We start from the raw sequence: 27,479 nt of genomic DNA on the forward strand, positions 1-27,479 counted from the left end.
AAATTCTGATGTATTTATCATGAAAGTCCGAAAAATGAGATTTTAAGGTTGCGCTTGTTACGATATATAAAATTCATGTAAGCCAATTTGATTTTTAAATGATTATTACACTTTATAATAAATGTTAACCTTATTCTATCTCTAATCATATTTTTTCACCCTCTGTCTGTAATCTTTTTTGTTCAGTTCAGGTTTCTTTATTCTAGACTTTCAAAAAAATGTGGAAAAATTCAGAGTTATTTTTTAATATGTATTTTTACATTACCAAATATTTTCTCGATTTATTTCTTCTTTTTTCTTCTTTATATAGAGAAATTTAGAATGACATTTTACTTGTGCTAAAAAAGATCCAGAGGCCGTATTTAAAAAAATATCGCATACGAAAATATGCAAAAGTGTCTAGAGACACAGTAGCGCTAAGATAAGCGTGTTATGTTATAGTATACGTTACGTATATTATAAATTTTCTCACAGTAAGAAAAATGTAATTTTAATAAATATTTATTTGAATAGTACTAACTTAACATTTATTTATGGTAAATAAATATTTATTAAGTAAATAAAAAAGTGATAGTTAAATCAAATTAATGATTCTTGTACAAAATAAATACATGTATACATTTAGTACATTTTCAGTTGATACTAAACTAAAATTTATTAAAATTTTTGTATTATATTTTTTTTAGTATAGTATTTTCATATACGATATTTTTAAGAAATGAAGCTTTAGAGTGCAGACAGACAGTTAATACAAAATAATGAGATACATAAATAACGGTATTTATATATTTACTAATTGTTTTAATAAAATAATTAGATATTTGCAAAGTACAATTTTTTGACAATAACAAAGTTATTACTGTCTTATATAAAAATAAACGTGACTTGTATGTGTTACAATACGTCGATGAGGCACAGAAATTTTTCCGTTCATTGCCTAAAAACAGGTTTACAACGATCGATCGATTGTGGCACGCTCGGACAGGTTTTCGGTTAAGTTAAACTGGTCCCAAAGGTAATTTCCTGAAAGTTGCCGGCTCGTATTAGGCGATCACGCTTGGGACACAGGTGCGTTTAACGTGTGTATTTCACAGTTTAATGTGAAGATCACACAGGAAGAGGTGCATGGACGGACGGTGTTCATGCGGGTGATACGCCACCTGCCATGCGTAATGATGATGTAATGACTTGGTGAAACCCTATCTTTATTGTTTCTCCTTTAAAATTGCCGCGACTGTCGAGATACCTTTAGCGGCTGTTACCAATTTTCGGATGAGAAGAAAATGTTCTCTTCTATATTTACACAACAATAAAACTTAAAAAAAAAAAAGAGTTTGGAATTATTTGATTTTCTTGTAATTGGGAGTTAATTATACAGTATCCTCCATAAGTTTGGGAACACCCTACAGGAAAGCCATTACATGATAGCGATCTATACATGTTTTTGGTTTAAATATTTCGTAAAACGTCTAAATGACGATAAACATTTATTGGAACTCCTATAAGCTTGTACTGAAAATATGTTGAACAATCATTTCACAGCATCGAAGCGTTCAAGATTGAATTTCGCACTTAGGTTTATTGTTTATATGTATATTGTCACTTGTTTAGCAATGTCGTACTTGTACTCATTTTATATACACAGGTCATTTAATTGTAGTTTAATGGTTTCTATAAAAGTGGTAAACTATTTGATTTCACAAGTTGATTTCAGATTCCGTAAAAATTATAAAATGATCCCGAAGAATCAGATTTCGTATGAATCACATTTTAATTAAAATTCCATATTTTAATAGCATATTATTAAATTTTTAATTGAAAAAAGACGATATAAAAGTACATACGTACGTTATAGATAATATGTACTTTTATTTTGTCTTTTTTCAATTAAATAATTATTTACAAATCTATAAAACGTAGAGTGTTTCCAAATTTATGGAGGGTACTGTACATATTATTTGCTCTTACTTAAGTAATTTTAACTTTTCGTCTACAAATCTTTTTGGTACAATTTTACTTTCAAATTTCCCCAAAATAAAGGAAGGAATAGTTCTCACTTCTAAAATATTTTGTTAGAAAACCAATAAAGTAATAGTGATGTTGAAAAATAATCCTGAATTCTTCCACATTTTTTGAAAAAGAAGTATATATATATATATATATATATATATATATATATATATATATATATAGTTCAGTAAATAAATTTGGAGGGAATAAAATATGATTGCAAACGGAGAGTTAAAAAATAATTATAGTCACGCGGAAAATAATATTTGGCTGTGGCAAATGTAGAAATACATTCATATATTATAAAATTTATGTCTAGACAGCGTCACGATGCATACATAGCAAACTTGCTATCTCTATTTTTACTGTTTTATTTTATTTCTTTCCGTTTTCGCGCGTTGAACTGTTTCCAACGTATAAGAAATTTATTTCCCGGAACGCTATTTCGATGTTTCTCAATCATTTAACGACCTTTGCTGCAGTATCGATCTTCACGCACTTCTCGTCGGGATAGGATTCGCGACAATGAGAAATTGGATGACAACGGATTGTCATGTTTGCGGGCGCCTCTGCGAAATTATTCTTGCGTCACTAGTCATACACGATAATAATCGGCAACATCACGGCTGCGTGCGATGCATTCCTGCTATACCGTTGCACAATGTGCCTATACGATACAATGAGAATTCGTCGTTCGCAAGGTTTATGCTTTTCGAGAGTTTCGCGCTTTGTGTGAACGATGTTGGAGAGTCAGGAAACACCATTAACATCAAATTTATAGTGTCGATTTTAGTTTTTACTTCTTCCAGAAACGTTATCACAATGTCGGAACAGGATTCGTTTCGGAAGATATAGTTTCATGCTCTTTATGTTTCCGCAAAGTTGTCGATTTTTCTTGTATATTTTGAGGAAACTAAATCATAAAAGATTAATTTTTTCTTTTTTCGTAATATAGCAAACTTTTGTTTATTCTCTTCTTTTCTCTTCTTCCTTCATGTGCATTTTTGATAAACTCAAAAAAATTTTCCGATATGGATATCTCTAAAATGTTCTCGTGTTATTTATTGAAATGAAATTCTTATAGTCGCATCTGCTGGTATCAATCGATTGGTTCAAACACGAGCTGCCCGAAGCCACGCCATGAAAGAGATTCACAATGGTCGACGTCGCTATCGCCATTGTCCTCCGGTGTAAAGAGGCAAAAACGGTTTCAACTTTCGAGTGCCCGCACCACCCTGTCATCTCGCCCTCCGCCGATCTTCCGCGCTGGAGTGCTGTCGCGGTAGCTTTTTTGAGCTTTGATGGAGCGCCTCTTCAGTGCGCATAAGATGAAATGAATTAGTGCACCGGAACCAGAAATCGGCTGCCACCGACAACTCTCTCTCTCTCTCTCTCTCCGTTTCTCTTTTCTTCCTTGTCTTGTTCTTTATCGTTTCTTTCTCATGATTTTTGAATCACGCAGACCGTTGCGATCGTGTCCCAGTTTCTTTGGAGAGCATAAGCTTGTTCGGATTTATTACAATCACTCGTGTAAATCCTCTCCGACAATTCGAACGATCTGTCATGATCGTTGAATGAAAATAGTTGTAGTCGTAAATTGCTATAGGAGTAAGATCGCAGTTTCATTGGATTCAGTATCCAACAGAATGCAAATTGATAAAAAAATTAATCGTTCATAAAAAAATTAAGCGATAATGGAGTGTCTACATGAGTATCATCTTCTTTGCTATTCGCAACTTATATCAAACCAAATAATTCATGTAATAAAATGGGAAAGTATTCGTGATATAAACATGAAATATAATACATATAGATAATATAAACTATGTACACAGAGAGAGAAATCATATAAATGTATAGATAATATAACTGTTATAATACTATATAACATTTTTATGTAGCATTGAGAAAATATATTTTTTTATTGTCTTTTCTATGTATAATAATTGAAAATTTGTTATAAAGAAATTATATAAAGAAAGAATTTAAATGAGTTAATATGAGAGAAAAGTAACTTATTTGAAGAAAACTTTCAGTAAAATTACTATATTTTATATAACAAATTCTATTTTATACAACGAATTCTATTTTTTATATAAAAAAACATATAGATTAAAATATTATGTGTTATTTTATTGCTTGCTGTCTACTTCAATATTAGAAGTACGTTAGATCTCTCTCAGCTGTAGTCTTTAAATTACTGTTACAGGGAAATGAATCGGATTGCGTAATGCAATTTATACGTAAGGTTATATAATTTAATAGTGCTGTGATAACGTTGTGCATGCAGATTGTCTCTTAGAATTCGGTAAAGTGAACCGAATAACTCTTAATACACTGTCATTATTTTCTTCGAATGTCATTTGCAATTCCATTACGTTTCTCGACAGCAAGGATGAAATGTGCTTAATTATTCGTGCGGTTTCTCATTGACGCAATCAGTGTGGGATTGCGCGACATGACACATCGCGATTTGGTAGACGGGATCAACTGACACACACGAATAACGAATTGGAGTACAAAGAAACGACTGCATCTATGTATATATCATTATCGTTGCCGATGATCCGATTGAATTCGAGATGTGAACACGCGAGGGCCTGGAAAATTGAATTGCGCTTGAGCATCGTACGTTCATTTAACTTGATGCCGCTGCAAATGAACAAAACATTGGATTCAATTGAAACGTAGCTATTAAGCTTTTCTCCGATTACATATTTATTAAAGTTGCATTGAGTGCATATAAAAATGATCCTTTATTTTTATTTGACGGTTTATTCTTTCTATATACATATAATATAAATCTTGCAATTGATTAAAAGCGTCGTAACTCAGAAGCAACCGCCGTCTCAGGTAGAAAAGATTATAAAAGTCGTCGGGATTTAAGAGGCACTCCATACATCACTTGTATTCGCATTCACTTTAAACTGCCATAACCGAATGCGCCCGCTACCGCTTTTAAGAGGCGAGAAATTGTCGACGAATCCGCATTCCTTAAACGTTCTTTAGACACATTCCGAGCGATCATCCGATTGAAAAGCACCGGCCGCCGTTATGCAGGACGAAAGGCAGAAAGGCGGATCGTGCAAGCACGATTTTTCGATTTCGACTTTTTGTCGTCATTCAGTCTGCGAGATCGGTCCCTCTCCCTCCTACGCGTTATTGATTCTACGATGAATGAACCAAATCTACGCGACCACGGGGACTTCTTGGCTACCGTGAATGGGGCACGGTGTTGTCGCGTTCGGGAATAGAAAAAAAGGGCAGCCGGCTGGTTTTCACGTTTCGTCGAGTCCCGCGAATGGCAACACAAGTGTGCCATTGTCGGCTCGGGCTCAAGACTTCGAGAGCGCGAGAGATCTTAACGTATTGTCGCACAGCTTCTTAGCACTATTAACTACATTTTACCTTAAATTTAACCTAAAGTGGGGGCCCTCTTGACAAATTTTCGGGATTTAGGGCAACACGACCAGTTTCCCACCGACAATGGGTCCTTCGAGTGACCGTGTTGCACTCTTGTTGAGTTGTACTCTTTCTAACTGATCGTTTGACTGGAAAATCACACATAGGCGCGCGTTACGCTATTGAAGGTGGTGACGTGTGTCGGAGACACTTCTTTAGGATGAACATTTGATACATTACATTATTTGCAGGCTTTGTATATGAGAAATTATATTTTAGTGATCAGTTGTAACTTTCCAGTTCGTAACTTTTTATTTGCTGTCACACTTGTCGTTTGAATTGATATCGTCATATTTGAAATAAAATAAATTGTATACATATGTGCGTACAAGATAATACAATAATTACAAGATAAATTGAAATGATCTTTATTCTATGATCTTTATTCTATGATATTTATTGAAATGATCAATTGTCTTTGAAATGATTAATTGCATTTGTATTTTTCACAATGTATAATTATATATTTTTTAAATATGTGATATATTAAACAATAATAATATAAGATAATGCTCCTGTGTTTGTAAAGCAAAACATCATAATTTAAAACCAAGAGCAAATAAGATATTTAAATAAGTGGATTCTTTTTTTAACTATTTAATAAAATAACAAATATAATATAATATAATATAAATACGTTTCAGCTCACAGAGTCTTCATTAGTTTATAATAACATAAAAAATTAAAAACTTACAATCCTAAATTTTACATCTAACTCTGAAGTGACAATAAGCGACCAGATAATCAGACAAAATTTTCTTTTCATATATGATGTGGTCATTAGAAATGCAGGCATACACTATATCCAACAATAAAATATAAGTTAGCATCAATGTCCAATAACAAATTCATCATTTGACAACGAGAATTACGTTAAGTTCGATGTAAATTGTGAGATCGATAATGTAAAATTGTCTGAACAATTAAATTTAATAGTCAGTATAAATTTATTAATAAAAAACAAGAATGTTGATGATTTTAAACTTATAATACAGTGAGCTAATGTGTTCGAATTAAAACTTTCTTAAAAATGGTCTGATATTGTTTAATTTGTCTCTTATTGTTGACAATTATATTATATTATTTATATTATATTTGCTATTTTATTAAATGGTTAAAAAAAGGATCTACTTATTAAAATATTTTATTTGCCGTCTTTTGGTCATTTTAAGTTATTTATATATGATATATATTTATGTTAAGTATATTGAAAAGAACATTTTTTCAATTTGATTCTTGATTGTTTGCTATTTTTTAAAGTAATTGCAGAAGAAGCTTTTTCATATATATTTGAAATTATATTTTCATAAAACATATTGCAATAATCAAGAGCATTACTATCTTAACACATTAATATCTTATGGCGAATGCGATTGGAAGCATTAATACGCACTGATGTGTTAAAGTCTTTGTACACTGATTTAATTTGAGTATAAATATGAAATGTAAATATTTCGAATTATGAAGTACATATTTTATCTAATAGTACAATAAAATATATTGAGTATTTCATGATTTAATTAATTTTTATGTTTATTTACAAACATATCTTTATGTTATTTTGTGTATGACGGTTTTAATGTGCACCAGTGCGCACTGAGTGCGAGTCCAATCAAATTCGTTATTAGTAAAAAACTAAATATATTTAATTGAAAATGATTATACATTTTGAACATAGAATTGTTTTTATTAAATATTATTTTAATTATTTTATATCAGTAATAAGAAATTATTAATCTTTTGTTATCCAAAATTCTTATCTTTTGTCGTTTTATATATATATATATATGATTTTTTTTACGAAAAGAGGATACTTTTCATGAAAATTTAATGAAATTTTTACAAGTCAAAATTTTATATATATTGTGTAACTATTTTAAAATTTATGTTTTCTGAGCATAAAATAAATGAATATATTGTATTTGTTTAAAGGAAGTTTAAGATTTTAATGAAGGCACAATTTCATAATTGTGATATTTATTTTAGTTAAATTTATATTAAAAATATATACAATTTGGGGTTTTCTGTATAAATCATACAAAAATATATTTACAATATAGTCTTACAAAGTATTATAATTAATTTACAATATTCACAATTTGTTGAATGTATTTTGTATATAATCTCAGTGCATATAATTTCATTGTCTCAGTCCTTTTCTTAAAGTGCTATCTGTTTATTTATCTACTTGTTCAATTTGTAAAGGTATCGTGAGAGTTTGAACTTTACATTACTTTACAGTCCTCGAAAATTTATGTAGATTTTCAAATTTATGAGTTAACGATACTCTCAACAGTATGCTTCGTGCATGTTATACTTCTGAACATTGGAGTTGTAATCGCCTCCGGATTCGGAGTTTGATAATCTGCCACCGTCTCCATCTTCCTTCTCTTGTCGTTCTCTTCATTTGCCCCCAAACTCCTCTTGCAACCTCGAGAGAGATCCCGCGCTTCGTATCCGAGTACCTGATCTTCCTGTACGGAGTTTATTCTCGAGAAGTCAAACTTCTCTTCGGGACCGACGTCTTCATTCGCGATCGATCTCTCAAGACGCTCACTTATGGCAAGTCCACGACTGAATTTGCCATCATCACTCTCGCTCTTTATCGATCTTTTTTCATCCTCATCTTGATCGCACTTCCGGCCGGGCGATTCCTCTCTGCAACTATCCTTGCGTTTACCACAAGTCCGTAGGCAGCAGCATTTCTGACTTTGGCCAGATGGTAGATCTTCCTTCTTATATTTCACACGGCGATTCTGAAACCATATCTTTACCTGTTTTTCCGATAGCCGCAAATTCGTCGCGATCTCAATTCGACGTAGTCGTGACAGGTACATGTTCGAGGCAAACTCGCGCTCCAACTCCAACAGCTGAGTGCTAGTGAACGCGGTTCGGATACGCTTCGAGCTGTTGCTAATGGAGCTCGGGGATTTTGGCGGAGGCGTCGGGGTACTATTGCGGGACGGAGACTCGCTGGGTGTTGAAACGTCTGGGGAAAAAGGTCAGAGGTTAATGGTGTTGCTGCGAGAGGTAGTTATTGCGATAGAAGAAATTTAATAGCTTGCCAAATGCTTGCTTTTACATATTATATGTCTCTAGCGAGATTAGAAAAATATCACGAAAATGTATAGTTAAAGTGATATCTTAGAAACCTTAAAAATGAATAAATATAAAAAATTTTAAAATATCTACTAATTTTAATTATTTTTATATATAACTTATATTATATATAATTAATACATAATAACTTAATATATAATAATGGTATACATTTGATATTTATTATATAATATTTATATCATATAATTGCATTAAGTATAATTAAATGAAGATCGGTTTTTGAGGTACAATATCAAATACGATTTTAGACTCATTATGTTAATTGTTAACGATTAACATTGCATGTAATCACGAAAGCAATTATATCTTTATGAATCATTAATAAATAATTATGGATTTATTAGTAAGATAATAATATTAACTATATATTTACCTGGTAGTCTACTTGTCAAGTTGTTTAAAGGTGATGGAGGACTCTGTCTAGGTATCGGCATAACACCCAGCGTCGGTGGAGTGATTGGTACAGGCATAGTGGGTGGTCTGGGCACTGGTCTGATTGGTTGGTATCCCAAACCCACATTAAAAAAACTGAACATGTAATTAGGCAGATTCCCATAATATGGTAGCGGATACGACGGCGGCGAGTTGTTGCCGATTAAAGAATCCACTAGGAAGCTTCGAGACATTTTCTTTTCTTTGAAAAATCCCCCGGAAGATCAATACAACTGCTCAAGTTGTGTCCAAGCCGTGGAGTTCACACGCGACACAAAGTAATCCAATGATCATTGAGACCTGTCTCGTCGCACTTAACTTTCTGTTTAATTCTTACTTTGAATTTAACGGTACAAAGAATGCCACTTTGAAATCACTGCGTTCTTTCTTTGCTCTTTCTGATTACTCTTTTCGGTTATTTTTAAGATGATTATCTTTTTCTGCTTTCAAACTCGCACCTTTTAATGTTTTTAATTGTAACAAAGTTAAAAATATAGACTCGAAGATCCTAACTGCACGGAGGTGCATTGAATTCTGTATTTCGAGGACCCTGGTCTTGTTATATATACGGGGTGCAAACTCCACCCAGGGGTTGGTTTTGATTCGGGGCCCCTTTATACGGGGCCCCGCCCTTCTTCTCCACGAGGGTGCCCCATTCGGGGTTCACCCTAACTGCCCTCCCCAGGGAACGACAGTGAGTAGGGTATTTTCTTGCAGCGCTAATTCGACGGGTGGCTAATATCGCCGGAAATTTTATACGGCCTCTTTACCATCTTTCTATTATTATCGACGCCCGACCCCGCCATACCCTGCCCGTCGTTATTCCGGAGTACGACCGATGAACTCAAAGTATGATTTAAATCGATCGAATAAGCTAATGTAGATATTAGATCTTCTCTTTCTTTCTTGATAAGTTAATAAAAAGTTTCAAAGTATTCTTAACTCTGAAGTCAGCTTTAAAGCTCTCGAGTTATCGCAAGGAAATAGAGACAATTATTTGTTTATAATTTTAATTTTATGATTTATAAAAATATTTTGTAAAAAACATTTTATCGCGAAATACTGTTCGGAGATACTATAATTACTATTAATGAATCTTATTATAATGTGTTTTAATGCTGATATAATCTCCGTCGTTTAAATAATGACCTGAATTTATACGATCCAGTTTCGACAAGAGCAATGGAAGATAAAAGATCTTTCCGTTTTTTTCTGTGATTTTTCTTTATGAACAAGGGTGGAAAGGTTCCTTTTTTCCACCTTTTCTCCTCGTCAACGTTTATCAACTGAGCTTCCTTGGAACGTGCTGAAGAATCTGCGCGGGCAATCAAGATAAGCTTATAGGAGGAGTAGCTAAAGACGTTGGTATCTACATCGATTTGTGGAAAGCGTCATTAGTAGTCTCCGGTGGCGCGAAATTAGGTAAATGACGCCACAATAGATTTCCAGAAATTAATTGGATTCCAGAAAAAAATTGGACGTAATGAAATTTGTATATCTAATCTAATCTTTAACTGCCAATGCATTTAAGAAATATTTTAGAAGAAGAATAAAAGGATAGCACATCTCTAATTTTAGCTTGTCATTTTTTAAATAATTCTTTATTTTATTTTAAAATTCTAAAGTTTGTTTGAATAAATAGTTCTTAATGCGTTTAAACTTGCGATTTCATATTTATATAGATAAATGATTGAAGGTAAACATTAAGGTAAACATGTTTTTAGAGAGTATTGCTCTCTTACTGCACAAGTGACACAAACTAAAAAAATTGAATTTTCCAGAAAAGGGGAAAATTATTTTTTAACTTAACAGAAAATTATTAACTAATGAAATAATATTGACAAAAAGGACTTAACGTAAACAAATGTTATTTTTGTCATTTTTGTTTAATACTCTTAGAAACTATCCTTTTTAAGTCGTGATGATTTTGATAATTTTTTTAGTTAGTTTACTTTTGATAATTGATAAAGTTGATAATTGGTAATGTTTTTGCTTTATTCATTCATGATAATGATTCAAAAATTACGTTTTTTATATTTATGCCATTTTTGGAGTGAATGAACGGATTAAATGAATGTGTATTCAAGTAAAAAAACGAAATAAATCTGTATTTTCTTTTTAAATATTTGATTCACGAATCGCACAATCTCTGAAAGGATTAGCAAGAAAATAAATTTTGACATTATCGCCCTCTATTACGTGGATGGATCAGTTTCATAGGAATGAAATTACGCCGGTGTGACGAGCGTCGATTTACAGACGAGACCGCTTTCCGTCGGTGTCTCTCCGAAGAGGCAAAACGTAAATTCGTTTCCCGCCGCGGGTCGATATTCAGCGAGGAAGTTCAAATCAAATCTCGGATCTGCTTTAGAAACTGAGATTCTAGTCTTATTTTTGCTTGCTCCTTTCTTCTTTCTTTTTATGAAAATTTGCATCTCCGAGTGTATCATGCTGATGAAATCTCGCAGTTGAAATAAAAGTATGTTGACTGACCGAACATCATCAGAAAACCTTTTGCCTACTTGAAGAGTAGTATTTCTTATTTCTTTAAAATGATATTTTAATGTCCTTGCACAAGATTGCAGAAGTTTATTTTTTATTGCAATATTAATCGTAGAATATATTTTAATTAAATTGTAAAAGAGAACTAAACGATGAAATGAACCAAAAAATGATTGCTTTACATATAAAAATAAGTTGTAAATGTAAGATTTACAAAAAATTCATAGTCGTAGAGTATTTACTATTTATTAGTTTTTTTATTCATGTAAATGAAGACGTAATCATTATTCATAGAATATATGCAGCTGAATTTTAAGTAGAAACATATTGCATCTGCGCGTAACGTATTTTGTATTGAGATTGCTTCCGAAAATCGCCATCGCGGTACAGCGAAGCGTATCAACGGAAAGTCGAAAAGGTAATAATGATAATTTCGTTTGACTTCCATATACGCGACTAATTTCTTGATTAGCCGTTCCTGTAATTTATCGAGCGAGTCGCGCAATAGACGAAACCGTGATGCGTTCACAAAGCGGAAAATTAGTGTTTAACATGAAACACCGTTTCGAATATCCACTTTCACGATCAGAGTTTCGGCCTCGTCATTGCGCGAGTGTATTCTTGTGCGAACGATTCCATGCTGGCTGCACCTGTCGATATACCCGAAAATTAATTGCGCGCGACGACGCATTTGTTATGTCAAGGGAAACGCGACCTGATGATCATTTCGTGATTGGGACAAAATTGAGGCAATACGATACAATGATAACACGTTTTAGTAAAATACTCTAGAAGAGAAAGAAATAATAGTTGTTGCAATACTTAAATATTGATAGTTACGGAATTATTTGGCTTGCAATTGTGCCGTAAAAATAAGTAAACGAAATCTCGTCCATTAAATGATAATAAACTATTCAGTTAAATAGAAAAAAATGTTCTTTGAAGGAAGTTTCGCTTTTGCTGTAAAAATGTTTAACATTTTATTAGCTTAATTAGTTATTAGAATTTTAATATCTATACATACCTTATTATTATCAATGATTAAGTTACATTGGATCGTGATAATCTCTAAGGGTTGAAAGTCTCGATATTGACAGATAATATACCATATTATTTAGCGCACCGGTGAAGTTGAGAAAACATAGCCACGATTTTAAACTCCCTAACAACACGACTAATCCCATTATCGAAGTATACATGAAGGGGCACACCCCCCCACACTCTCACATCCTTGCATCCGCCTATTAAAAATCACGGTAACGTTATCTTACAGGGCTGAGAGTCGTGAATAATACAATAACGCTTCTCTCTCCCTTGCCTTAGCATATGTCCGCCGTATCCGCGATTCCAAGGGGATGCCCGCTGAACCCTTCGACTAGGGGTCGAAAACCACCCTTCCTATTGCAAAGGGAGCTATTCGGACTAGAACCATATAGTCCTCGTCCTGCGGACTCATGTACATCCTTAGCGACGTATCTGTAGCGTCATTACGTAGGAAGGATATTTTAATTTCGTCCACAACCCTCTACCTGGAGTTATCCTATTGGTCGCTCCCTTTTATCCGGGGCGTGACTACCCTCGTACAGTTTCGTTAGTTGTCCAATCTTCGTGATCGTAAGCACCCAAAATTTCCGTTTTGAGAGCATGCCTTCAAATGTGTGTGTGTGTGTGTGTGTGTGTGTTTTGTGTCTGCCGAGAGCATCGAAGCGTTGCAATTTTTAATCAGTAACAGCCATGGCAAAGCACAGCATCACGGAGTGATGACAGTATAGTTTAACATAAGATTTTAATTATTTTATTAACGGTATGGGTATCGATATGGTTCTTGTAAAAGTTTGTTACTTTATTCAGGGTGAGTTACAATAATAGTGTGGAATCTTAGTGGCATATTCATTATTCTTTCAAAGATTAAGGATGAGGGATTTCTAAGATTTAAGTACGAAAGTTATCTTTGAAATTTCATGTATTGTGTATAATAAGAGACAAGAACATTATATGTTTATACGTGTTCTTATGGAAGATGCACTGGGAGAAAAAGATATATGCATGATCTTAAAGAGAAAATTATTTTTGTCAATTTTATTCATAAGAAACCTCTACGTTGAAATTAAACGTTACAAGCGAGTGATCTTGGTACGAAATGCTCTCGACTCCAAATCCAGTATCGATCGCTACTCAGAGCTAATTGAATCAAAGCGAACTATATCGGGAAACTCGGTAATAATCGTTTACTATGGTCACGATAGAATCTGTTTATTAATTTGAGGTAAGAACATAATATCCACAGATGTAATATCACGATGTAAAACGTTGTAAATATATAGTCAACATATTTTTAATAATATCCCTGTAATACGTTACGTTACTTTATGCTAAATTGACGTGAAAATCGGTTTAGGATATTGAATTTAAACACGATTGAAAATCTCTGGAATATCGGGATAATCGCTGTCATATACTTACATATACTATTCGGCTTAGCCGGGCGAACTTATTCCTCGAAACTTTCAAAGTATCCTGCTGCGAAGCAATATCGCTGCGCAGGTCTTACGAAATGCTCGAGACTGCAGTCAAACTAAATATTTGAAAACATATCTCGGTACCTTATGTCCAGAAAATCGCGAAATGAAGCCGAGAGTCGAAAGGACTTTTTCGCGATTGTTTCGATAAGTGCTTCTGTGCTTGGGCAGTAACTTCTTTTAATACACTCCGAGATCAACATATTACACGAACATTGTATTTTTCTCGAAAATCAAACATAAACTTTAACTGTATATGTCTGGAACTGACGGCTTAACGAGAGTCGGAAAGGAGAACTTCCATCTTCAACTTCTGTAAATCGCATTTCGACAGTTCTCGCTTTTCCTTATAATTCTTACTTTCTCTCGTTTTCTGATATCAGCGGCTGACTTGTCACTTTTACAGTGAGATATTTAACCGTGCTTTTTCATTCGAAAAATTACTTTGACGAAATCATATTGTGACAATAAAATCGACTAAAAATATTTGAGCATCTGAAACTATAATTATTCATAAAAAAATATGTTTTATTTTTTCCTTCGTATATAATAGTTAAAAATTAGAACGAATATATTGAATTATGATTGGAACGAATAATTTACATGTTTAAAGCCTGAACAAAATTCATGTTTGATACCAATCTTAGCCGGCAACTCAGATATTTACGTCGCCATTTTTCAATCAGTCACGACGCAGTACGCTAAAAGTTCTGCCGGCGAACTGTCGTATATTGTGAGAGGATCCGCTACGAACTTTTCATATTTGCTTCTAATCGAATAAAAGTCATCCGCAAACCTCCTGCCTTGACAAATCGAATTTTTCGTATAACTATAGACACGAAATTTGCATTTTTCTAGATTAAAAGAGTTCATGTTTTTAATCTGTTGATGCTATAACGTTTAATATTCTTTTATTAATAAATGACATTTCATGTTCTCTTATTAAGCAAATAAAAACTATTAATATTCAATAAACAACTCAAGCATATATAATATGATCAAAAATTTTTTGTTTTGTTATTTCTCAGATAATCGAATTTTTAATCTTTACTGTTTGGTTGAATAATGCGTTTGTGCTTCACCGACTCCAGTATGACGTCACATTTGTGTTCAAACTTTATATCAGATTAAGATCGATGCGAAAGATTTTACGCATTGATAGTTGCTAACCTGGTCTTAATGCCAACGTCTGTTAGCAAAAAAGAAGATCGAGTACCCCCACAAGGCACAAAATAGAACATTCTACGAGATAAACGTGATAAAGCGTATAACGTGAAAACAGTAGACAATAACCCTTACGTTGTCATGTACGTGATCTATTTTAATCCAGGCTCTTCGATATCTCCTCCCAAAACATCGATCTCGATTGAAATTCATAGAAGATGGAATCAGGTTTTCTTTCCCAGTATGTACACACGGGGACACTCGGCAGATTGATGTTCTCGACAAACTCGCTGCTTCTTCGGAGTCTTTACTCCTTTCACCGTCGATAGTATCATCTCCCTACTTTCCACCGCCATCCCCGTTCGATCTCTGAGGTAGAGCTTCGGAAATTAGACTTCGGCTCATTTCACCCGGCGGAAAAAAAAACGTGCATTCTTTGCTCAGAATACGAGCTCACAAAGGAGCATCCCATTCGAGTTGAACAACCCACGCCGTTGGTCATCTATGAAAGGGAAAAGAGAGAAAAAAAGCGGCGCCGATGGATATGATCATGGGAATGGCAAATACGATTTCGGATATTTTCTTTTGCTGCCACGTCGGGCAAATAATTCGACTATAGTCGAAAGGGCGAAGACTCGCAAAAATCCTGTATAGTACTAGGCTACCGTATCCTCCTTCGCCACATTGTCGATCAATTCACAAAGACGCTGCGCGCAGATCAGCTGCGACAATTTGCTTTATTTGCGTCGATGCACCATAGCAAAGGACCACTTAACCCTTTTCGGAAAAGTAGAACTTTAAGGACGTTTGTTTTTCAATGAAATCAAATTGACGAGCAAAGGGAATGTTTCCAAATGAATTAGTCACGGTCTTGTCTCTTTTAATGTAATTGTTTGAAACTACTTAACATAAATATATATACACATACATCAGAATTTACTTATATCTTTGAGTAGTTTGAAACCTCCTGGTAGAAATGCAATTAGATTCCCATCCAGTTACCGTCTAGTATATTATTGTATTCCCATTAGTTGCAATAATATTACGTAGGAAATAGACAAGAACTTGATAGAGTTTTATCCAATGACTGAAGCAATTTTCCTGGTAAAAATTGTGTTATTGATGTAGACATCTGTCTAATTATTGCAAGATAAATAGATTATTAAGGGTTAAAATATTACGTAGACCATTTATTATTCTATTTTTGTTGAGTAAATGGATTCAGATTTTGTATATCTTTTATGTAACGCTTTGTCTGTACAATTGCAGACAAAGCGTTACATCTTGACTGGAATTCTAAGTAATTTTACTTCTTAGTTTCTAAACAAAAGTTAATATATAACTATCCAGTAATTGAAATAAAAAAATACATGAAATTTCTATCAAAGACTTCGGAGTTAACATTGTCACTGTTGGTGATTTTTTTAGTTAGAATATTTTTGTAAAGAACAAGTAAATTCGTTCTCTTTTCGTCTTTCTCTCAGCAATGAAAGTCACGTAGGAAGTTTCCGTACGAAAGTAATTCGTCCAGGATTCGTCGAATACAGCGCGGATTCCAAACGGATAAATAGCAATTTCGAAGTTTCTACACAGGTCGAAAGTTTCTTCAGCTCGATAACTTCTACAGTTATGTTGAGGCAGAATTAACTGTTTCAGAATTTCGATGTCATATTCTGAAGGATCTGAATCACTTTATTGTTAGTTATTTACTTTCTTCAAGAAATATTCTCTTTTTTTCTTTTTTTCTTTTTTTCTTTTTTACGAGAATTTTTATTTTTCCATAAGATAATTATTAGGACGATAAGTATTAGTCGACAGTGAGAAAAAAAAATTTTTTTCTCTTGCCTTTAACATTTCTTTTTTATCACGTAAATTTTTCTGTGATGTGAAAATCTACTAAAAATTAGTTTAATATAACTCTATTCTATTCTCTTAATCTTGCGTGTTGGGAAGAAACTTGTAACATTTCGGAGATTGAGATATCTCGGGGCTATACTAGTTAAACGTTAGTACTCACAGAAACTTGTAGTACGTTTCTCTAATAAGGAAACTTCTTGGTCCTAATAGTTTCAGTCCTTGACACCATCCTGGACAAGAATTGAGTTACTTTCATTTTCATGCAGAGTAATTATTTAAAGGTAATGTGACAATATTATTTAATCACAAATTCTATTTGATAATTGTAATAATATATGTACACAATATAAAAACGTATTATATATGTAAAAGGTAAAAAATATGATATTTCACTCGATCTATTTAAATGCCGATAGAAACTGATATTTTCGCTAATGAATGTTGCTGTGGGTTTTCTGATTTCCATTTATATCTCTAATTAGTCGGTCACGTCAAATGCGATATATTCATATTATAAAGATGTATATTTGGTTAAAAAGCGAAAGAGTATCGAGTCTTTTGTCGGCGATGTTACAATATTGTTTCGCGCTGTATTGTCGACAACAATGATCGGTCCGGCGGTGATAGGATCATTCTAGCGTAGATTATTCGATAATTTCACCCGTATTACGCGTGTTTTATTCCACATGCAGGAGGGACGTCTCTTTCCCCTTCCCCTTTCTGGTTATTTTGCCTGTCATTCATTTTTCCTTTTTCTATTCTTCTATAATTTCTCAGTCCTCAGTTTTCCTCTTATTTATTCTCTTTCTTTTTTATAAAATTATAATATATTTTTATTTATAAATTTATTATACATATATATTATAATATCTTGAAATTGTAATATATTTTTATTGCTCTGTATATTTTATTTACATTTTATTTAAAGTATGATTATTTATTGTGAGCTTTTCACTGTTTTGCTTTTAATTTATTTTTATATTCTTTGTTAAAATGAGATCTTCCTTTTTTGCTTTACATTTGTAACTTTTTTTTAAACCTTTACTCTTTAGAATTTGAGTATTTGTGTTTTGACACGCGCCGAGGATTCCACGTGAAAGCAGCAGTCAGTTTCACTCTCTTTTGCGTCTTCCTTTGAACATTCGTGATTACCGCACGGTTTGTCGAACGTGAATTGGATGATGATCGGCCCATAGCAGGATCTATGGTGAGAGTATCATGAGATGTAATGACTGGTTCGTCAAATGTTAAGATGTCCAAAAGATATATCGACGCGGATGAGAAAACAGCTAAGCGCATCTCTTTTTCAGAAATAACGGAACAAATGAATTTATGCTAATCCATTTTACGCGAGAGCATCCACTAGTTAGGATAATACGGACCGCCGAAATAATCGAATCATCATGTCGATTTCTATTCGCTTCAGATAGTCATTGAATCGAACCTTGTCTCGTAAAGAAATAGTTGCAATATGCAAATTCTGATTTTAATATAAATTAGCATACAGAATGTTTTGTATTTTTCTCACTTTCTTACACAGTTGGAAAATTTGTGTTAAGTTTAACACGTTCTGAGTATCTTATTAAATGGTATACTCAAATTTTTGTATTAATTTAATAAGTTTGTTAGGAAATAACAGAAACATTGTGTAAAAAATTAGCACAAAAAATGTAATATATTTTTTCAGTAAAATTAACATTTATAATATATTAAATTAACACTATTTATTTATTTATCTTAGAATTTACATTTTAAAATATATTATTTTTATAGTATTTTTTTTCACTTATCCATAAATCCTTGTGTTCTTTTTACTAAGAAATGTTAAATATCAATTTAATACAAAATGTTTCAATAACACAATCATTATATTAAATTAACACTTGGATACGCAAAAATTTTAACGAGAAATTTAAACAAAAAATTTAACAAGGACCGATTTTACAAATACAAAATGTTTTTACTGTGTATGTTTAAGAATAGACAGAAGATTAATAATTCTTGTGGAACAATTTATAATTAATTTTTAATTGATCAAAATTAAAGAAATATTTGAATTAGCAATTACGTAACTATTAACTTATTTTCAATTTTTATGTCTTTAACTCGATAATCGATAGTTTTATTGAATTAAAAATTCCAATGCTGTTCTTTTCTGGACGTATATAATATATATTGCGTAAAAAAAAAATAACGCAAGTTACATGGCAAATCCAGCAAATCCATTTTACACGAAAAAGAATTTAAAGATAAAGCTCAAACAGAGACATGGTTACCTTCTCTGCGAACCAAGAAAAAGGATTACATTGCGTGCTACGATTTCTTAAGTTCTCTCTATTCTTTAACCGTCTGCCATCGGCGGATTATATATAGCGAAAAAGTTCTTTCGTGCGCGCCTACAAGAGAATTTAGTTCGTTGGTTGTTTTTAAGCAAGATACTCAACAAAATATTCAAGGATATTCTACATCATTCTTAGGATTGTTTCTCTTTAGAAATTTGATTCACCATGAGAATATTTCATGTACCTATTTCACACACTTAATTATTACAGCAAAGTTTGATTAATGTTTACGAAACAATGTTCTTATTATCTTTCATATAAAAGTTCAGCATGAAGGACGGTGTTAGATGCAAAATGTAAGGCTCATAAAGCCCTTGATTTATTTGTTCCATTACAAGATATTTAAAATAATATGTGATATAAGAAAAAAGGAATAAATATAAAAATTGTGAAAGGTGTAACTACAGTGAAAAATATGTCATAGTTTCTATTTTTTATATTTCTATTACTTTATTATATATTTATTATTTAAATTATTATTATAATTATTATTTAAAGTATATATTTATTAGAAAATCCTTATTAGTAAATCCTTATGGACATAAAAAGCATAATAAATAATTAAGACATAAAAAGCGGAAATAATTAAAGAAGCTTTTATACTTTATAAATTCGAGAAAAAGTAAAGAAGTATATATTCTGTCGTATTGGTCGCATCTTAACGATGCGATCTAATCCCTTAAAAGCTCACCAGTCCTCGTTTCTCTCCTAAGTGGCTTCGCGAAAAATGAACTTTGGATGACGAAGCAACGCCAGAGATATCTTTTCCGCTCCGAATTTCGCCCGTATCCCCTTTTCCGACGGATGTTTTATAGATTCATCATGTGGTTCATGGGAAAGGACTAATAAAAAAACCGTCGTTGGTTGCATCGGCATCAATTATTTTTATATTCTAAACATCAATTTATATAATGAAGATTAATTGAAAAGAGAAGGAATAAGAATTTGACATTGTTATGAAAAATTAATTTAATTTTCATCCTACGATATTGTTAATAGTCTAAGAACGTCCAAGAACATTCCAGTAGAGTAGAGTAGTTTAAATAAAATAATACTAAACAAGAGACGGAGAAAAAGAGAGAGGGGAAGAAGATTAATGAAAAAAATTTTTTTAAATTTATTTTGAAAAATATTTTGATATATAGTGAATAAATTGATTATTATGTTGAAAAACTATTTAATTTTCGAAAGTAAAGGAGAACATGCATTGAAAAAAATAGTATCTTGCAATCTCTTCGGAGTAAGGGTGAATTCAGAAACCTCATTAAAGTTAGCTTCTCTCTGGGACGATTGCTCGAAAACTTCGTTAAACTATTCCATCCGTTTTTCCCGTCGACGATCAAACCTCGTTTTACGTTGCTGTCTACGTTGGACAATGGACGAAAATTGCGATTTAACTTCATTGCGAGCAACGCCCATAACGCTATTGCGCTTCCGACCACGTGCCGTCGCATAATGCACGCGTGCCAGGATAATACTTTGCCAAAGACGCCTCCTGATTAAGGATATGCCATCACGTTGCGCTAACGGGCGTATTGTCGTCTCGCGGTAATTGCATTATCGTTGAAAGGACTAGGTGCTTTGAAAAGAACAAAATTCTCAGTACACTCTATCGCGATTCGATTATGCTGTGTAATAAAAAAAAATCGTTAACTCTGAACTCGATGCATTTTGTTGATTGTAGAAATAACATACAAAAATTATAAAATAAATTTTAAATATGAAAGGATAAAAATATTGTTCTCTCCTTTAATGCTATTTTTCTATCATACGTTTTGCCTGCGAATATATGATATGAAATGTAATAGGATAGAACATTTTATTATATCGCACTATAAATTTTCTGTGAAGTTGTAAGCATTATTTTAATTAACTTTCTTTCTCTTTGTATTTATACAGCTTCATGTACGTATTATTTGTTTTAATTACAAATTTAACTTTTAAACTCTAACTTTTTATCATTTAACTTTTATATCAGTTGTTTATCCGTACGAAGAGATACATATTAAAAGAGAGTGTAGAAAAATATATTTTATCTGTTATTGCTCAGGAATAAAAGAAAATGTTCTTCAAAAAGCTAATGTGCAATACAGAACTGTGTATTAGAATGCAGACTGCTATGTGCTGTCTGCTTGCGTTGAATAGCACCATTGTTTTTGTCAGCACTGTTTACCTTTCAGCAGCAACGACTAAATCAGACTAGCGAAGAATGTTTGCGTAATAATTTTCATGCAGCAACTGTGTGCGGTGCTCGTTTACTGTTCGTGACAATACAAAAATTATTCAAGCTGGAGAAAATAATGGGGAATATTGAAAAGAAAAATTTAAACATCGCTAAACTTTTTACTTGTATTATAATGTCGTAAAGAAGTATCTCGATATCGATAATCGATATTTTTATTAATTGCAAATTTACTTTTTTTAAATTTAGTATATTTTATTCCATGAAATATTTATGCATTAAACTCTTTAAAATGTAAAATTGGGAAATATAGAATTTATTAAATTTATGGAATATTTTAAAAATGAAAAAAATATTTTGAAATATATTATTCCAAATTAATGACAGAATTATTTTATCATTGCAAAATACGTACATACATTTCAAACAACCTTCAGTTTTTCGCGTAAAGGTATTAAAGTCCTTAATCCTTATTGCCAGGCTTTTCTTTACGTTCTTGAAATTCATCAAGATGCCAAGAATGTATCGGCTACAATTCGATTCGCGCGGAATCATTATCATTCCATCCAGGTGCGCGCTTATTCGCGTGTTCAAGAGGCTGACAGCGTCCTCGTGGAAGGGGGCGACACGAGTCTATAAAATCCCATAAACATCCCCGAAGGACGCTATAGGGGCGGTCGTCGTCACTGAAAGGAATAAAATATCGCTTTCTGCGGCAATTTTACGGCAATTTTCCAACTCGCTGGAAACCGCGCAGAACGCATCAAGAACCAGGTGTCCGTTGATTCTGACATTCGCGCCTGGAGGACTCGCGCTGCTGGTTAGATCTTTCCAAATCATCGAGGACCGACGATTAATAGCCGGAGAGATTCGGTGACATTCACTGGTGGTTTCCAACAAAAACTGGATACCATGCAATGTAGACAACGCGTGCGCCGTTTAAACGGCTAATGGTCCGTGTGATCATATTCATTCTGTTTCAGGAATTTCTCTCTCTCTCTCTCTCTCTCTCTCTCTCTCTCTCTCTCTCTCTCTCTCTCTCTCTTGTTCATCAAGCTGGCAATTTCCATTTCTCGCGATCCTCGATTTATTGCAAAATTATGCTAATCACGGATACTTAGCGAACTCGTTAACATAAACCACGCTTGTATTGCGTTTTCATAACCACTGAGTCTCCATTATTATATGAAAATTATTGTAACAATATTAGTTGTGTAATGTAATTAGTATAACATTATTATTTTATTATCGCTGTAGCTATGCAATAATATTCGATGCGCCAATTATCGCGAATTTGTTATCGCGAGTTCTCTGCACCCTCGGGAATTTGATATCATGTTATCAACGCTCGGCTTTAAGTCGAGCGAAACATCGTGTTATTTCGGGCTGCGGTGTAAAATAGCAACGTGACGGAATTTGTTAGTTGGGCATTGAACGCTTTGTCATAGAGTTATCTATCTATTTCGCACAATATTGCAAATCCCTGCTCGATATAGTTTGCAAAGTGAATTTCTATTGTGAATAGTCAACTCCCAGTTTTAGTAAAATGCCTGGCAATTCTAAATTCGTTATTGAAGTTATTTTTCACTAGAGGAATAGTATATTTATGGATTTTTAAGGGATATGCGTTTTTAAAATATCGACACGAAATAATTGCTACAAAGATTGTATTTTATTTGTGTGCATACATAATAGATCAAAATTAAAATGAAAAAAATATTGTGATTATTTATTGTGATTATCTATAGAAAATAACATAAAACATGAGGTTTGTTCACAATTGACACTGAATAATTTTTCTTAATGATATAACCGTCTACATCATACGGATACAATAAAAACGTGTTTATAGTTTAGGAGCATTTTAATCTTTAGTAGATAGGTGAAGTGCTCAGAATATCTCCAAAATTTTATTTTTTATATTTTGTAATAGTATGTATTTATATGGTTATATTTACTTTATTTATACTCTATGAGATTGAGGAATGAAAAAATTATGAAAAGAACAAAATTCTTAGTACATTCTATCGCGATTCGATTATGCTTAATAAAAAAAAAATCGTTAACTCTGAACTTGGTGCATTTGTAGACATAACACACAAAAATTATAAAATAAATTTTAAATGTGATACTAATAATGAACTTTAAGACTTCTGAGCAATACTTTTTTTCTTTTTAAGAAAAAAGGAAAAATATTTTTAAAATAATTATAATATTATACATGAGGTGATATGGCCATCTATCTACTTAAGGGTTAAGAAAGATAAATGAAAAAAAAAAAACATTTTTGAATAAATTCATATTTTATTGTATAATGCATAATGTATTATTGTATAATATCTGATACTTCTTGAGTGGACTTCATGTTAACAATTTATCAAATTTTACAAAATATATTATAATTTTTGTATAACTTTGAAACTGTTAATTAAAAGTTTCGAGAGATGTACAATCGATGCTAATGTATTCACTTGCCATTTCTGATGTCGGTCAACCAATAATATAATTATAGGAGCATTTTTCTACTACTTTCTTTTTCAGAAAGTTAATTGCTAGTTTTTTATATTGTACAATATTTTACATTACAAATTATTAATAAAAATTTTACTTATCTCTAAAATTATTTTAAAACGACGCGAACGCAAACATAAATGAAGGAAATATAATTTAAAGTTGAGGCATCGAGCAAATATGAACTTTTTTGAAATCTTGATAGCAGAAAAAGAACTTACGAGAATTAGATCGTGCGCGCAAATAGTGAAGCGTAAAAATTAAAGTCAATATACGTGATTACTTTGCTCTATTTACGGTTTGCTCTGATTGGTCTTTCTGCTATCAAGATTAATCACGTCGAAAGCTAGCATGAAACGTACGTGGGGTGAGTGTCGCACCGATGATTAGATCCCACCGCAATTTTTCAAGCGATCGTACAATTATGTGAACAGACATATCTTGCTTGTTGTCGGCGAGCGAGCTCGTCCGGAATTTACTGTCCGTTTAATATGTCGCCCAACAAGCTACGTTATCAGAAACTGACATTGTTAACGTATTACATCGAACCTCGAGGACACGACGGCGTTGTCATTGAAATCGGACAAGTCATACGTCCCATTATAACACTGTACATAAATGGTTACATAGTCAATCTGCTCATTATGTCAGCGATGTGATCCAATAAAATGTAATATCGATATTGATCGACGGAGTATTCCTCACTGAGGATCATTTATAGTGTATAATCATTATTATATTGTAAATTATTTGAAGATTATAAATATCGAGTCTCGAACAGTGAGATATAATGCATAAATTATTGAAAAATGGGGGAATATGTGTTTCATTTTCGAAGAATTTAGATCTGCTGTAGCTTTTCTACATCACTTATTACTTAGTAACACGAATCAAAGGGCAAGAGAAATTTCATGAAAAATCGAAATGAAACATTTCGATTATAAGCGCTAGATCGACGTTGCGATTTATTTACGCGATTTGAATGATACAACGACGGGTAGTAGGTCCGTACATAAGTACTTAACGTGTTCCCCTGGTGACACCGTTAACGCGTGTCGAATCGCCCGTAACGTTGACAATATTCGAGCCCCTTTTACCAACGTAAACCTGAACAGGAGATGCTATTCCGGATGCAGCATCTCGATATTGTGCTCGAGTGGAGATGAGTGTCGAGTGGGGCTTATCTTTAGTTATGGTGTGTTAGTTACGCAATGCTTACTTCGCGATAAATTATATCACGATGAAAGAGCGTTCCTAGTGCATTCTGTATAGATAATTTTGCGATGCAAACTCGAGAGAAAAATATTCATCTCTGATTTACAAGATTCCGAGAAGTTTTCTTATTTTCACGTCGGAAAATATAAATTGATAGAATTCTCGATACGCGATAAGAAAAAAATAATATCTAGAGATTAATTGGTTTTTTTATATTGTTGAATATTTATTAATCTTTGAATTGCATATGTACAATCGTATAATATCATGGATTCGGAAGGGACAGACAAGTTTATTTACTATATTATACCAGCAGTTCCTTTGATCGGATTAACTCCGAAAGCTTAGCAGTTTTCCCAATAATTAGATTTTATTGACGTTTCTACCGCAGTTAGAGTTGAAACTGTGCTTGCCGAAAATGACGAAATAAAGAGAGATGTCGATGTCAATACCATGCATTTCTAATATTGGCAGGAGGATATGTATATAAGATGTGTTAGCATGTATTTTCTCAGGATGTTCTTTTCTCTCATTCAATCAGAAAGTTAGAAAAGGTCTGAGGAAGCCAGGTTGCAACATATTCCTTGCGCGTAATTTCCGACCAGATCAATGAATTACGCGATTATTACTACAAGCATATGTCATCTCGGTGGGTTCGCGCATTATCGACGTTCTTTATTAGGGATTTGCCTGTGCCAAACTGCGAGTTGAAGGTCGACGAATTGCCGAGGATTTGTTTGCTCAGGCAAAGCCCGGTCTTCTTTCAATACCACATCAAGCGGCGGGATGTAATCCCTCGATATATGGCTCTCATTTGTAACTTGTAATCTTCGGTAAAATGCTCGGCATAACTCAGAATTACGCCTCTTTCGTCCGAATGTCCAACTATAAACATCGAGAACTGGGTCGTTTTAACATTTTGATATCTCTATATCGGCGTCGTTTTGAATCGAATGGACTTAAAAAGTGAATAGTGTGATTGACGTAATCGGCCACGCGTTCGATTATATCTCGTAATTACCTAGCTTGATATTCATGCGAGAATGTATTATCAGCGACTTGTAATGAGTTTGCTCATTTTGATCGAATATGATACTATCACTTTTAATGCGAGGGTGTACGAATTATAGCGAAACGTATTATTTAGTCCTTTGCACACTCGTCCTTTGCATACTGCGTGCGGGCCTATCGCACTTTATCGCAAGCTCAGACATCAATATTTAATTGGTTGCATCTTGAGATCAATATATCGGTTATCTGCATTTGTATAAGCACGCTAAATTAAACCCTAGTGTCTAAGATGCGACGTCCTTTTTGCGTCAATACGGAAGAATAGCTTGTTGCTAAAATTATTCGGTCTGTTTTGTTGGAACAAAATGCGTAGGTGTAATTGTTATCACACAAGAGCTTCAATTATGACTGAAGGTACTTACGTAATTGCACGCTATAATTTCATATCTGATTTTAATATTTGATTAACGTGTCGATAAATGGTCTTATGTCATTGAGACGTAAGTATTTTTCATCGTATTTAGCGCTAAATAAAATTAAATATGTAAAACTTTCATGATATTATTAAGCGATTAGCATTTATTTTAAGAGTGTCTTAATAATTTTAAACTCAAATATCTTATTTTTTTTATAATGCGTATATGAAAAGCAGATATACACAGATTAAATCATCTTTTTACAAGAGGAAACACAATAAAGTGAAAATAAATTCCGATAGCAAACACTTGCAATGTTTAAAGTTATCGCGTATGTTTCTTTTAATATTGTAATTTATTATAATACAAAAAATCGTGAAGATAAGCGGATAGCCGGTTTGATCCGGTATTACTAAATCCGTTATTATTCCACTTTTTCGTATTGCAGCACGAACAATGCAAAAGGATTCATTGAGAGGCGTAATTTCGTACCAGGAATTCCATGTGGCAAAAACACGCGGCATAGTTGGCTGCATTTTACACGCATGCGTGTCTTTTGCTCGATCCCCTTCGAAATCAATTATCACTCCATTCCCTCGAAATTATCGTTAATGCCTATGCCTGTCGGATTATGAGACGCGCGCGAATTTCCAAAAAAGCGCAAAAGTTTTTGGGGTCGACGTAAGCGGCTTAGCAGCGCGTGTCTATGCCAGCTGGTCTAATCGATCTATCGAAT

General features: G+C 33.0%; 1 protein-coding gene and 1 long non-coding RNA gene across 8 annotated transcripts in view; one reads left to right on the forward strand and one right to left on the reverse strand.

Moving 5' to 3' along the window:
* LOC147909995 (uncharacterized) overlaps positions 1-27,479 on the forward strand; it is a 200,825-nt gene that overhangs the window by 5,884 nt on the left and 167,462 nt on the right. The gene's annotated exons all lie outside the window — the stretch shown is intronic.
* On the reverse strand, positions 7,433-12,369 carry LOC105146424 (uncharacterized). The gene is made up of 2 exons (XM_011056655.2): positions 8,966-12,369; positions 7,433-8,461 (listed from the first exon to the last, which is right to left on the reverse strand). Exons 1-2 carry the CDS (start codon positions 9,216-9,218, stop codon positions 7,743-7,745), a joined length of 972 nt encoding a protein of 323 aa, XP_011054957.2. The 5' UTR covers positions 9,219-12,369; the 3' UTR covers positions 7,433-7,742.

This window comes from Acromyrmex echinatior, chromosome 4 (assembly GCF_024713525.1).
Source record: "Acromyrmex echinatior isolate Ae372 chromosome 4, ASM2471352v2, whole genome shotgun sequence".
In the NCBI taxonomy this organism is placed as follows: domain Eukaryota; kingdom Metazoa; phylum Arthropoda; class Insecta; order Hymenoptera; family Formicidae; genus Acromyrmex; species Acromyrmex echinatior.

Excerpts from the sequence above, each read along its gene's own strand:
- LOC105146424 (XM_011056655.2), bottom strand. The coding sequence starts at position 9,218 with ATGTCTCGAAGCTTCCTAGTGGATTCTTTAATCGGCAACAACTCGCCG. Across the intron at positions 8,462-8,965 it reads CTTGACAAGTAGACTACCAG|ACGTTTCAACACCCAGCGAG; the intron begins GTAAATATATAG and ends CTTTTTCCCCAG.